Source organism: Dermacentor albipictus, chromosome 6 (genome assembly GCF_038994185.2).
Source record: "Dermacentor albipictus isolate Rhodes 1998 colony chromosome 6, USDA_Dalb.pri_finalv2, whole genome shotgun sequence".
NCBI classification, from domain to species: Eukaryota; Metazoa; Arthropoda; class Arachnida; order Ixodida; family Ixodidae; genus Dermacentor; species Dermacentor albipictus.
The window spans coordinates 53,364,860-53,379,341 of NC_091826.1; the positions used below are offsets into that span (position 1 = coordinate 53,364,860).

At 43.8% G+C, this 14,482-nt stretch overlaps 1 protein-coding gene across 5 annotated transcripts in view; it reads left to right on the forward strand.

Annotated features, from left to right (window-relative positions):
• The window catches only part of LOC135906834 (protein lifeguard 1-like), a 64,517-nt gene that overhangs the window by 14,390 nt on the left and 35,645 nt on the right, over nucleotides 1–14,482 (forward strand). For all 5 annotated transcript variants that reach the window (XM_065438425.1, XM_065438427.1, XM_065438426.1 and 2 more), the window contains 2 exons: nucleotides 10,275–10,353; nucleotides 11,511–11,561. In XM_065438425.1, coding sequence (XP_065294497.1) covers nucleotides 10,275–10,353; nucleotides 11,511–11,561 — 130 coding nt within the window. The remainder of the gene's footprint in view (nucleotides 1–10,274; nucleotides 10,354–11,510; nucleotides 11,562–14,482) is intronic.

Below are 14,482 nucleotides of genomic sequence, written 5' to 3' on the forward strand. Positions count from 1 at the left end.
GAAAGACCAAGCCGACTCACTGGGGGAACACTTTGAGAGTGTATCAAGCTCAAATCATTATTCACAATCCTTCCTAAAATATAAACAAATAGAAGAATGCAAGCCACTCACCAATAAATGCCGACAGAATGAACCGTACAATTGCCCTTTTAGTGCTGCCGAGTTGAAAGCTGCCTTGAGCGCATGCAAGACCTCTGCACCGGGATCCGATAGAATCATGTATGCAATGCTCAAAAACTTACACAATGACACACAAGTAACACTACTTACACTCTTCAACACTATCTGGGACGCAGGGTACCTTCCAACGGCATGGAAAGAAGCCATTGTGGTCCCTGTTTTGAAAAAAGGGAAAGACCCTTCTTCAGTGGCAAGTTACCGCCCGATAGCCCTCACAAGCTGCATGTGTAAGGTATTTGAAAAAATGATAAATCGGCGACTCATCCATTTCCTTGAACAAAACAAAATGCTTGATCCCTTTCAGTGTGGCTTCCGAGAAGGGCGCTGCACAACCGACCATCTTGTACGTATTGAAGGACATATTCGTGACGCGTTTGCACACAAACAGTTCTTCTTATCGATATTCCTCGATATGGAGAAGGCGTACGATACGACCTGGCGCTATGGAATCTTGAGAGATTTGTCAGAAATAGGCATTCATGGTAATATGCTAAACGTAATAAAAAGCTACCTGTCCAATCGTACCTTCCGGGTGAAAGTAGGCAATGTGCTGTCACGTCCTTTTGCACAAGAAACCGGTGTACCCCAGGGTGGCGTGCTCAGTTGCACACTCTTTATTGTTAAGATGACAACACTTCGTGCTTCCTTACCACCTGCCATCTTTTACTCTGTCTACGTGGACGACATTCAAATAGGTTTCAAAACCTGTAACCTCGCAGTGTGCCAAAGACAGGTACAGCATGGTTTGAACAAGGTGTCAGGGTGGGCAGAGAAAAATGGATTCAAAATCAATCCCCATAAGAGTTCTTGTGTTTTGTTTACAAGGAAGAGAGGCCTGGTTCCGGATCCCTGCTTAGAAGTGTGTGGACAACAGATACCTGTAAACAAAGAACACAAATTTCTAGGTGTCATACTTGACTACAGACTGACTTTCATCCCCCACATTAAACATCTTAAAGAAAAATGTCTGAAAACAATGAACATAATGAAACTTCTATCCCAGACTACGTGGGGTAGTGACAGGAAGTGTTTAATGAATCTATATAAAAGCCTCATTCGATCGCGACTAGACAATGGTGCCGTCATTTATCACTCTGCCGCCCCGAGCGCACTAAAGATGCTAGACCCTGTTCACCATCTGGGTATCCGTTTAGCCACAGGAGCTTTCAGAACGAGTCCCGTACAAAGTTTATATGCAGAATCGAATGAGTGGTCACTTCATATCCAGAGAACATACATCAGCCAAACATATTTTTTGAAAGTCCACTCTAATCCCGAACATCTCTGTTTTAACACCATTAATGATATGACATATGCTACACTATTTCGTAATCGTCCTTCCGTAATACAGCCTTTCTCGCTGCGTGTGAGGGAGCTTAGTCATGAAATGCATGTTCCAATCCTCGAACTTCGCCTAATGCATCTAGCCAAGCAGCTACCTCCTTGGGAGTGGCAGTTGATACAATGCGATACATCTTTCATGGAAGTTACAAAAAACGCTCCAGAGATTGAAATCCAGATGCATTTCCGGGAACTCCAGCACAAACACTCCTGCACGGAGTTCTACACAGACGCATCGAAGTCACACGACGGGGTGTCCTATGCAGCCGTCGGGCCATCCTTCTCGGAAACCGATGTACTGCATGCGGAAACTAGTATCTTTACGGCTGAGGCTTACGCACTATTGTCGGCTGTGAAGCATATAAGGAAATCAAAACTCCAGAAAGCAGTCATATATACGGATTCCCTTAGTGTTGTGAAGGCCTTGATGCTTTCTCTAACCACAAAAATCCAGTAATTAACGAACTTTATTCTGCTCTGTGTAAAGCGTATATAGGTAATCAGCATGTCATCATATGATGGGTGCCAGGTCATAGGGGCATCGAAGGTAACGTTCTTGCGGACCAGATGGCCACGTCAGTTACATCGTATTCTGCTAATCCCACCGCTGCAGTTCCTGTCACAGACCTGAAGCCCTTCTTACGGAGGAAACTACGGAACCAGTGGCAACGGCTATGGGACGCGGAAACAAATAATAAGCTCCACGTGATAAAGCCACAGTTGGGTTTCTGGCCTTCAGTAACAAAATCACGCCGGACAGATGTCCTATTCTATCGTCTAAGAATAGGACACACATTTGGCACACATAACTTTTTACTCACCGGAAATGAGCCTCCAACCTGTGGTAGATGCGGGGAGAGGCTGACCGTCCTCCACGTCCTCCTGGAGTGTCGGGAAGCCGAACATGAAAGAAAGAAGCATTTTCCCTTAGCATATCGGCAGCACATCCCCCTTCATCCAGTAATGGTACTAGGCCCAGAACCACTGTTTGACTCCAGCGCAGTCCTGGGCTTCCTGAAAGATGTTGTATTACATGTTATAAGCCCCACACACTCATAGCGTCTCCTCTTTCCAGAGGATGCCACTGTGATAATTTCTTTTATGTAGCACATGCCTCTAGGCCCTTGTGTCTCAAGGGCTCTAACGAGGCAGTGGTGCTCTAGTGAATTTTAGAATCTTATATATTTTCTATTTTGCATCATTCTTTTACGATGGATTTTAATGTACATAGTATCCGTCATTAGTCATCGCCATAATTTTATAGCACTCGGATTTTACGCACTTTACAGCGACTATTTTTAGGCCACTTTACAGCCAAGTCACATCTCCCATAATACATCGTTAACACTACCACTTTTCATGGCGCTCTTTGGCCAAACCTGGCTCTTGCGCCATAAAACACTACACATCATCATCATCCAGCGCTGGCAACAACCGGCGCAGCCAGATCCCTCAGGGAGCCCCACCGACCTCCGGGCTGGTGGGCGCAGGGGTCTTGCCTTCCGAGGCAGGACCCTCACAGAAAACCTCTCGCTCGCAAGAGCATGTGTCCGGCGCCTCGCAAGAGGAAATGGACACTTCACATGTCCTCACGGCGCGCCACGCGCCTAAGGAGCGGCTAGGCTCCCTCGAACGCTCCAGAAAGGGCAAAACCCCAATTACAGGGCCTCGAAAGAGCTCTGTAATTTAAGGCATAATTTTCATTTCCGTACACACAGCACCTATTCACCTCCAATACGGATACACAAATAATTCAATGGAACATTAGAGGTCTTCTTAGAAACCCAGATGATGTACAAGAACTCATCCACAAACGCAATCCAAAAGTGCTGTGTTTACAGGAAACACATTTAAAATCTATACACACACACTTTCTCCAAAAGTATGTTACATTTCGCAAAGACCGCGAGGATGCTGTCGCATCATCTGGCGGTGTAGCCATTATTGCTGACAGAAGTGTAGCGTGTCAGCTTTTAAAGCTCCAAACGGCCCTTGAGGCCGTGGCCGTTCGAACCATACCTTTAAATAAAGTCATTACCATCTGCTCTTTGTACATACCACCACATTATCAGCTTCACAGACGCGATTTAGAATCATTAATGGATGAGCTCCCAGAACCCTATATGATTCTCGGTGATTTTAATGCACACAGTAGTTTGTGGGGTGATCCACACCGTGATGCGCGAGGCCGCGTCATTGAACAGATGCTTTTCTCCTCTGGAGCATGCCTCTTGAATACAAAGGAGCCTACGTATTTTAACCTGGCTAACAAGTCATTTTCTGCCATCGATCTTAGCATTTTATCGCCGACACTTTTACCCTATTTTAAATGGCATGTGCTTAACAACCCGTATGGGAGTGACCACTTCCCAATAATCCTAACTACGCCGAAACAAGCCCAACTTCCTCCGCAGGTACCGCGGTGGAAGGTTGACTCAGCCGATTGGGAGCAGTACCGCACTCTAACACATATGACCTGGTCTGAGATGTCCGGTATAACCTTAGATGACGCTGTTGCATATTTTACAGCTTTTATACTTGATGCCGCATGTAAATGTATTACTCAAGCGAGCGGCATGGGTTCCAAACGGCGTGTTCCCTGGTGGAACGATGCATGTAGGCAAGCACGGAGGGACCAGAACAAAGCGTGGGCGATGCTTCGCGATTCTCCAACAGCAGAAAACCTGGAAAACTTTAAACATATCAAATCCCAGGCAAGGAGAACGCGCCGACAAGCAAGACGAGAGAGTTGGGCGAAGTATATAGCAAGCATCAACTCGTACACAGATGAGAGCAAAGTATGGAATAGAGTGAAAAAAGTCAATGGGCAACAAACATATTCCCTGCCTTTAGTAAATAGCCACGGAGAAAGCCTGGAAGATCAAGCCAACTTTCTTGGTGCACATTTTGAATACATATCAAGCTCCTCGCACTACTCCGAAACCTTCCTAAAGTACAAAACGCGAATAGAACAGCAAAAGTTACAAAGAAAATGTGATAAAAGTGTGGCGTATAACGAAGCATTCTCCAGAGCAGAACTGCAGGCAGCACTGAATGATTGTAATACATCCGCCCCAGGCTCAGACCGCGTAATATATGAGATGTTGAAACAACTACCCTCCGAAACACAAAAAACCCTCCTTTAGCTTTACAATGTTATATGGTTTTCGGGCGAGATCCCCTTTGTTTGGAAGGAGGCTACTGTAATTCCAATTCTAAAGCACGGAAAGGATCCTTCCTCTGTATCAAGTTACAGACCAATAGCATTAACAAGTTGCCTCTGCAAAGTTTTCGAAAAAATGATTAACTGTCGCCTACTACACTTCCTCGAATCAAACAAATTACTCGACCCATACCAGTGGGGGTTTCGGGAGGGTCGATCCACCAATGACCATCTCATACGTATCGAGGCACGTATCCGTGAAGCTTTTGTTCATAAGCAGTTTTTCGTATCAGTATTCCTAGATATGGAGAAAGCATATGACACTACGTGGCGCTTTGGGATACTGAGAGACGTCTCACAGTTAGGTATACACGGTAATATGTTCAATATTATCGAAAGTTATCTGTCTAATCGCACATTCCGTGTTCGAGTGGGCAACGTTCTGTCACGGAAATTTGTAAATGAAACTGGAGTGCCGCAGGGCGGGGTGCTCAGCTGCACGCTCTTTATAGTAAAAATGAATTTTCTTTCTCTACACATACCACGTAACATCTTCTATTCAACATATGTTGATGATGTGCAGATAGGTTTTCAATCAAGTTCGCTCGCAATCTGTGAGCGACAGGTCCAGCTTTGTCTTAACAATGTCTCCAAATGGGCTGATGAGAACGGGTTCAGACTGAACCCACAAAAAAGCACATGTGTCGTTTTTTCTAGAAAAAGAGGCCTGCACCCTGATCCTGAAATTGTGTTGCATGGTGAGCGTCTGCCCGTAAACAGGGAACATAAATTCTTAGGCATAATCTTAGACGCGAAATTAACCTTTATACAGCACATAAAGTATCTTAAAAACAAATGTATGAAAATGAATATCTTAAAGGTGCTGTCACGCACAACCTGGGGCAGTGATAGAAAATGTCTCATGAACCCATATAAAAGCCTCATACGCACACGACTAGCCTATGGAGCCATAGTTTACCAGTCGGCTACTCCAACTGCTCTGAAGATGCTAGACCCTGTACACCACTTAGGAATTCGCCTATCAACAGGGGCCTTTAGAACAAGCCCAGTGGAAAGCCTTTACGTTGAATCGGATGAGTGGTCACTTCATCTGCAGAGAACATATTCGTCGTTCATGTATTTTCTGTGAGTGAACGCAAACAGTGACCACCCCGCGTATTCCACTATAAATGATTTGCTCAGTTCTCAACTTTTCCGCAACCGGCCCACAGTGGCAAAGCCTTTCTCACTGCGTGTTAGAGACATAGCTGAAGAAACAAGGGTTCCACTGCTTGAATACCACCTTACGCCCCCTGTTATACGGCCGCCGCCCTGGCAGTGGCAACCTATACACTGTGATACATCTTTCGTAGCTGTTACAAAGCGCGCGCCTGTCGCGCATATCCGTATGCACTTCCTAGAATTACAGCACAAATATTCCTCTCCTGAATTTTTTACTGACGCATCGAAGTGTTATTCTAGCGTGTCCTACGCAGCCGTAGGCCCATATTTTTCGGTTAACGGTGTTCTGCATCCTAGCACAAGTATTTTCACTGCAGAGGCCTATGCGATATTGGCCGCCGTCGAACACATTAAAGAAAATAATATCCCAAAGGCAGTTATATACACAGATTCATTGAGCGTCGCAAGCTCTTTGAAAACTGTCAAAAAATATCAAAACCCTATCATTGTATCTCTGTACTCAGCATTACTAACCACCTATGCATCCAAGCAGCAAATCGTGGTTTGCTAAGTTCCAGGGCACCGAGAGATAGAGGAAAACGTGTTGGCTGATCAGCTAGCCACATCCGTCCACGCGAACGCTTCCAATACTTCCACGACTGTCCCTGTAATGGACCTCAAGCCCTCAATAAGAAAAAAGTTAAGGGCCTTCTGGCAGCGCTTGTGGGACACACAAACAGAAAATAAACTACATGTTATCAAGCCGTATCTTGGTAACTGGCCGCCGGTATCAAAGAATCGCCATACAGAAGTGACACTTTGCAGACTCAGGATAGGCCACACATACAGCACACACACATACCTCTTGTCCGGTGGCGATCCACCCATGTGTGATAAATGTGGTGAGCCACTTACCGTGCTTCACATCCTGCTGCAATGTACTGAATTAGACGCAAATAGAAAAAAGCATTTTCCATTACCACACCGGCAACAAATTCCACTTCATCCTCTTATGATTATAGGCATAGAACCGCTCTTTAAATATCAATCCTTGTTAGAATTTTTAAAAGATGTTCAAAATTTTCATGTTATATCACCAGGAAGTCCGTAGCACGGCCTCTTACGTGAGGTCTCGGCTGCGGTAACTGCATTAAGAGAAAGCACCTGCCTCCCAGCTTTTGGGCTCAAAGGCCTCCCGGAGGCACAGGTGCTATTTCCATGTTCTTTCATTTTAGCACCATGTTCATTTATCATGCATACTATCTCCATAGACAACTACATGTATCACTATAATAATTTTATTCCATATATCATTTTACGCTTCTATGATACGGATTGATTTTAGGCCACTTTACAGCCATGCTACATCCCACCATCGCCATTCACAAATCAGCGCTTAACCCAACATTATAAGTCATGGCGCTCTTTGGCCACACCTGGCCCTTGCGCCACTAAACAACACACATTCATTGGATCTCGAGTTCAAGGTTCTCGAAACTTGGGCAAGCCACATGGTTTCTACCAAGGGAGGTTATACGTTCAGCACTGGCTAGCTTAAATTATGCAAGGCCAAGATTATTTCTAAAATCAGTTATTTAGGCTCTATATAGCGAAATTTCATACTTAAGATTGTGTTGATTATCTCACAAACTGTGATGTCCACCACTGGTTATATAGCTTGGTCAGTAAACATTATCCTAATGTCTCAAATTATCGATAATATGGAGCAGCAGACCTTCTAAAAAACCATAGTTATATTTCACTCCTTCCTTCCATCCTGTTTACCCGCTATGCAGTACAGTCAGTCCGATTCCCAAGTCAGGCCCAACATCTACGGAACAGCACAAGTTATATTTGGGCATATGCTGTAGCTTTGTTTGGGTGCACGGACTCCAATCTCCAGCATTTGTTCCATAACTTCTTTCGTTCTAATTCATATCATTATTTGCGCCGAGTTAATGAAGGTGATGACTCTCCAGGAATTTGCGTGGAACCTTTGCTACAAAATTCGGCTTTCGCTACAAAACGTTAGAACACATTATCGCGTCCCACGTCTACTCTCATCTTGAAGACAACAATTTTTGTTACCCGAAGCAGCACCGTTTCCAAAAACGATTTCCTTGGGAAAGCCAACTAGTAGAACTCAAGTCTGACTTCCACGTTGACGCAAACAATGATAAACAAATTGACTGCATCTTTCTGGACTTTTCGAAAGCCTTCGATCGCGTAGCCCATGGTCGCTCGAAATCAGAGCTCTCTGCGATTAAACTGGGCTCACTAACCGTATCATTGACTCGTAATTTTCTTTGTAATCACGAACAGTTCACTGTTGTTGGCAACGTATCCTCTCCCCTGTATGACGTTACCTCCGGCGTACTGCGAGGCAGTGTACTGGGACCTCTTTTACAGTGAAGCTCTATGGGGCTAGGATCTGTAATTTTAAAAAAATGTGTCCGAGATGATTACAAGAAGAAGTCGCGGCTGTCGCTCTGAATGTTGTCATCTTCGATCTACCTATCAAGTGCCTTACCGTTTCCGCGTGATGCCACCGGTCGTGGCGGTCGCTCTGAACATTGTCGTTTTATCGCCCATGTCATGACGCATGACCTTCATGGCTCTATATAGAGTTTGGGATGGCGGCGCTGCTTCGTTCCCACCTGGAGGGTCGAAAAGCATAATAAAACGCAACAGTGTTCCCACCAATCGTCGAGTTGAACGTCGACCTAGCACGCCCCGATGGCAAGTAGATTGCGTCTTTCCGGTTGGAACGGTTTGGAATTGAGTGCCACATGGACGTCAATGTCCCTTCCACGCGTCACCGGTCGTGTATAGATTCAATCTTTGGTGAGAACGTGTTTAGCACAGCGGTGCAACCAATCGCGATGTACCACGTTGACCACTACGCTACGGTTACTCTGGTAACAAATCGGACAAAATAAAGGCTGCGAAAACCACGAAGTTACGTTTATACGTATTTATTCAATCAATGTAGCGATAACAGTATAAATCAAGATAGCTGTTAATACAGGCATCCCAGTACCGCTTCGCTGGTTATCCTTCTTCACAGTGTGGAAGGGCACTAAATTTTTTATTTACATAAACCACTTACCGAATAATACCGTTCGATTAACGGTTCCGCAGACCACGTGGCCGCCCCAAACGATCTTGTACAATGATTGGTGTGCTACGTGGCTCATGTGGCTAAACGTGTCGAAGCGCGAAGTAGTTTCCTTTTTCTCGAAAAACTGTTAACTGTCACTTTTCTTATCAGTTTCATTCTAATATAGTCGACTGCACGACAGAATATAAGTACTATGGCGTTCTCCTTACGCTCAATCTTTGGTGGACCAATTACGTCACCTCCACTTCATCTAACGCCTCCAAATCCTTAGAATTCCGGCGCCGCAACTTAAGAGCTGCGCCTTCTCCACTACGAAAACTAGCTTGCATAACTATTGTGTGGTCACAAATTGAGTTCGCCTCTTGTCTATTGTCTCGTCACGAAAAATACGTTATGGAATTCCTTGAGAGCATGCCATGCTGAATAGCGCTAGCCATTTCATTTAACCAAATTAGGATAATCAGTCAAATCTAACCCCCGATAAAACTCGGCTTTTCGTTGCATCCAATAACCAGGCGCCGTGACATTTCCCTTCTGTTATTACTTCATGGATTCCTTCACACAGTCGGCTTATCCGTAATAAACCTGAAAAAAAAGCATCCTCGACGTCTCAAAGACTTAACAATCAGTTCAGCTACACCGCAATTTATGGTAATACACACGCCTTTAATTTTTCAGCTTTGGCCCGTGCGGTCCGTTTATGGAACGCTCTCTTTCGCAATCTTGTAATCGATCAGTATATCATTTCAACCGTTTATTACGTCTTGCCTTGTTTTCTTTCCTGCATATCTCTAGTAGCTAATAAAATGATTTCAGTGATCCTGATACGTTAGTTTCTTTTTTGGATATTGCAGTTGCTATTATCCTATGAATGTTCCATACTGCTGCAGACAAAATGATTATAATGCTGTTTTGTAAACGTGTTATTGTGTTTACTGCTTTTAATGTTGCTGCTCTTATTATTGCATTTGCTAATATCGTACTGATGCTTTATTTTTTGTTTGCTTCCAAATTTCTTACGAATATGTTAACGTATTTTTCCCCTTACACAACACCTTCTAGAAGACCTGTGAGATATTTGTAAATAATATAAAAATAAAATAATAATAAAACAACTATTACGATATCATAAAATTCAATAAGTCATAAAGAACTGCTTCTGCTAAGCAGAAAGAATAATACCATACATAGTTTCCAATACTAAGTTGTGTTGCGAGCAAAGCTGCGTCAGACGAAGCATTCCTATTCATGAACTTCCTTTTCTTTACTATTTTTTTTGTTACGCAGGTTTCATCCGAAAGGTCTACGCAATTCTCTCCGTGCAGATGCTGTTCACAACGGCTATCGTCGCTGCTTTTATGTTTGTGTAAGTAAGCGACGCCGTTAACACATTCGTTTTTGTTTTTTTGCGTACCTGAGTGTTCGTAAACAAAGAAAAAAAACGAATAGAATGATGCATATCGAAAGGAAAAGCGTTGAGTTCTATCTCGAACAGCAACTAATGTGGCAACGTAAAAGCAACACTCAGAAAAAAATATCTTCCAATCGAACAATACCAACGTTATCTTTATCCTTTGTAAGGGTAACAGGGCAGCCTGCATTACTTTCAGCGAATGCGTGATCGGATCTCGCGTGATCGCACGAGAGCGACAACGGACGGGGAGCCGGCGGCAGCAAAACCATTTCCAGAGATTCTAGGCGTGAACTGGCCGCCCATAACATCAGAAAAAAAACTCTGAGTTAACTGCACTACCCAGTTTCGAATTTATAGGGATCATGCCGCGGGGGCGTTCAGGAAAGAGACGAGAGCTTACTTGATGAAAATCGAGATAACGAATCGCAGGCTTCCTCAAGGCGGAATTCCGAAGTATGATAACCGCGCGCCCTTCTCAAGGGTCGTAGCAAGATAAGGACAGCCCAAGGAGCGATGGAACGGAAAATGATAGGCGCCACATTCGGAGATCGTCGCGGTGTTACTATTGGAAAGCACACGCGCGCAGCTTATAGTTTAGATAAAATAAGGTGGCACACTTTATCTCTCGAGCTCATATCTAAATGCACAGGAACAAAGAAATCGCTTGGCATGCCATTCAATGCGCCGAACTTAAAAAAAAGAAGAAGGAAAATAGTCATCTGACCTTATGGAGAGTATTTATTTCGTTTCGGTCAATTTTTTTTACATATATAGTGGGAAATTCGAAAAAAAAATTCCTACTGAAGCATTAAGTTTACGACTATGTCACCTAATAAAAAAAAATCGCGGTCCTGTGAGCTTTCGCTATTCAGACGTATAAAGTGGCCGACAATTGCGTAACATGTGTCGCTTCAAACTATACGTATAATCTATAAGTAGGTCTCTTGCGAAACGCTCGTAAGCATTGTTACAACTACAATTAGGCACTGAACTCAAGCATTGTCGTATGTTGAACATGTAGCACAGATTCGCTGGGGCAAGATGAAGACAGTCCGCATGGAGGTCGTGGTAGCAACGTTGTTAAGCAGTAACTTATTTCTCATTCGCAGGCTGGAACTCAACAAGTTTGCGAAGATGAATAGCTGGATTATCCTTCCCGCGTAAGTAGAACGAGTTTTTATGTGAACTCTAGGCCCCAGCATCGACGCACCGCTGGGGCTTTTGGAGGTTAACGCCAACCACGCATGCGCCACCGTATACTTCGCAATGCGGCTTCCGAGGTTACACCAGTGCTCATTTGCAGAAGGGCAGCGGATTGGGCGAGTTGGTGTTTTCCATGGTAACAATAAAATTCAAGCAGCGCTAGACGACAGGACCAGAAAGAGGAGGAGACAAACACGGCGCTGAACTTACAACTGACCTTTTTGAAGTAAGAAGCCAACTTATACGTACACAACTGGGCACGCATGCGCCTGGTCATACATCGGTGATCAGATACAAACTCCGGACAGCCAAAATACGCACGCGATGTATCTGCCTTGCAATCTACCCTTTATGCAGCAATGCCATTTCTTTCGCTGACAAGATTAAAGATGCTTCGCTAACGCAACTATTAGATTTTCTGATGATATGGAATGCTTCAGCGATTTCTCTGGTAGTCTTGTCACTATGAAAAAATAACAATTGTGTATCGTCAAAAGAAGGTACGCATTTACAAAAACTGCAATGCTTTGCCAGGTTAGTGTCTTTTTTGTCCCATGATTTGGCATGCTCCATTAGTCTAATATTGATGCAACGGCCTGTCTGGCCTATGTGAGTTTGACCACAAGATAAAGGAATTTTGTAGACAGCGCCCTTCCTGCAACTGATGTACTGATTGACATGATTTACCTTGCATGCAGCATTCCGTCTGAAGCCTTCCTGCTTCCTCTGAACTGCTGCCCCTATTTGAAGTAGTAGCTTAGCGCAAATAAAACCACAGACACAAGGAAGACAGACAAGGACCTTGTGTCTGTGGTTTTATTTGCGCTAACCTACTACTTCAAATATGGATGACCAACTACCCCAACAGTCAACCCTTCTGCTGCCCCTAATTTACCCAGCTTCATCGGAGCTCATTTGCTCCTTGCGACGAATGTTTATTACAGATTGGGCTATACGCTATGAGACTAGAAGGTTACGCGTAATCAAAGGAACGAAGCCATTATTCGGTGATGATGATCATTGGCATTCTCTTTAAAACGGTGCGGGGACGAATGTTCGCCCTACCTACGTATTCCCTTCATATTTTACTGCATTTATCACCATCTAGGATTCTGCCTATTCAATCTCCATCTTTCGCATCGGAAGCCTCTATCTCACTATATTGTCGATCATACCTACGCTGGCAACGACCGCGGTTCTATCAAGCTTTTTCCTGCTTTTTTTTCGTCAATATTCTAAAGTGCTCAACAGTGAATCCTTCCATTTTTTTTAATCCCAACGCCTTTGGAAGGTGGACATTTCCTACCGGTCTCGTTAGGTGAATAACTTGGCATTAAATTACGACGTGCTGAGCCCTTCCCATGCTTTTTATTATTTTTTTTGCAGAACACATTTTCTTCATTCTGTGGCGCATACTTTCTTCGGCAACTAGCTAGGGCCTCAAAAGGCAAGGCACTGTCCTTTTCGTTATCAGATTCTTCTCTCCCGCTTTCTTCCTTGCCGTCTTTGTAAATCTCTATTGTCCTTGTTGTCTCCATCTATTGCGTCCAATTTACACTCTTTGTTTCTCTCACTTGCTGTTTTACGACTCCTGGTCACATTATTTGCAGTTTCAGCTACCTTGTTCATAGTTGCCAATTTTCGTGACTTTTTCCTGCATTTGCATTTGCAGATATTTGTGCAGATATTTGTGCAGATATTTCTGCAGATATTTGTGGACCGTATGCGAACACTTATTTTCATCCATGTTCCTCCCTATTGCTCTGAGACTAATTTTGCTCTGCGCTTCAATGACTTTGAAAGAAGCCCAACCCATATCCTCTTGCAAAGCCTGTTTCTACTCCACAGTTGCTATTCCTTAACTTCTTGCTTCTAAGTTTTACAAGCTTATCGATTTCCGGCGATATAAATGAAAAGATTCGGTCCATAAGTTGAAATTCCATTTTGAACAGTCACTAGAATTTGACCCGCTCTTTAAAATGCGACAAATTTAATTCAAATTGATTCAGCGGGGATTTAGACGAGCGTTTCTGCATTTCACTTCACTTTATTTCCTTAAAGACCCTCATGTGAGGGTATTACATAAGGGGTGGTACACATATAAGTTAACAACAGTAAACAGAAAAATGTTGAACGAGCTATATAAAAAAATGATTATTGTGATGCAAGCGCAGGCGTAATTTGGGTAAGGAACATAGATGGGCATGTGATGGCAGCACGTTCTTGGGGAAGGTCGTTCCAGTCGCAAGCAGTCCGGGGGAAGAATGACGAAGCAAAAGTTTTTGTGTGTGCTCGGGGTCGAGACACCTTCTGCTGATGTCCGGTGCGAAGAGAGAAACGTGGCGGGGGAGGGCAGATGTAGGGTTCCTGTGATAGCTCGGAATAAAAGAATTTATGAAATAAGCTCAAACTAGAAATGTGGCGACGAAGTGCAAGAGTAGGTAGGTTGGACTGCGATTTCAGCGATGATATGCTGATATCAAAAGAGTACGAGCAATGAATGAATCTAGTTGCCCTGTTTTGAACTGATTCAAGTGAATTAGCAAGGTATACTTGTTTCGGGGACCAGATGGGCGATGCGTATTCTAATTTTGATCGAACTAGTGATTTGTATGCGAGTAGCTTAACATGCAGGGGGGCAGAGTGGAGATGACGCTTTAGGAAGCCAAGCGTTTTGTTAGCAGATGAAATAATATTCGCGATATGGCTATTCCACGTAAGATCATGGCTAAGGTGAACACCGAGATATTTATATGATTGGACAGGGTCGATAGGAACGTTAGAGATAGTGTAGGGAAACAGGAGAGGATTACTGTGACGGTGGAAAGATATATATTTGCCTTTGTTTATATTAAGTGTCATTAGCCAGTCGTTCCAC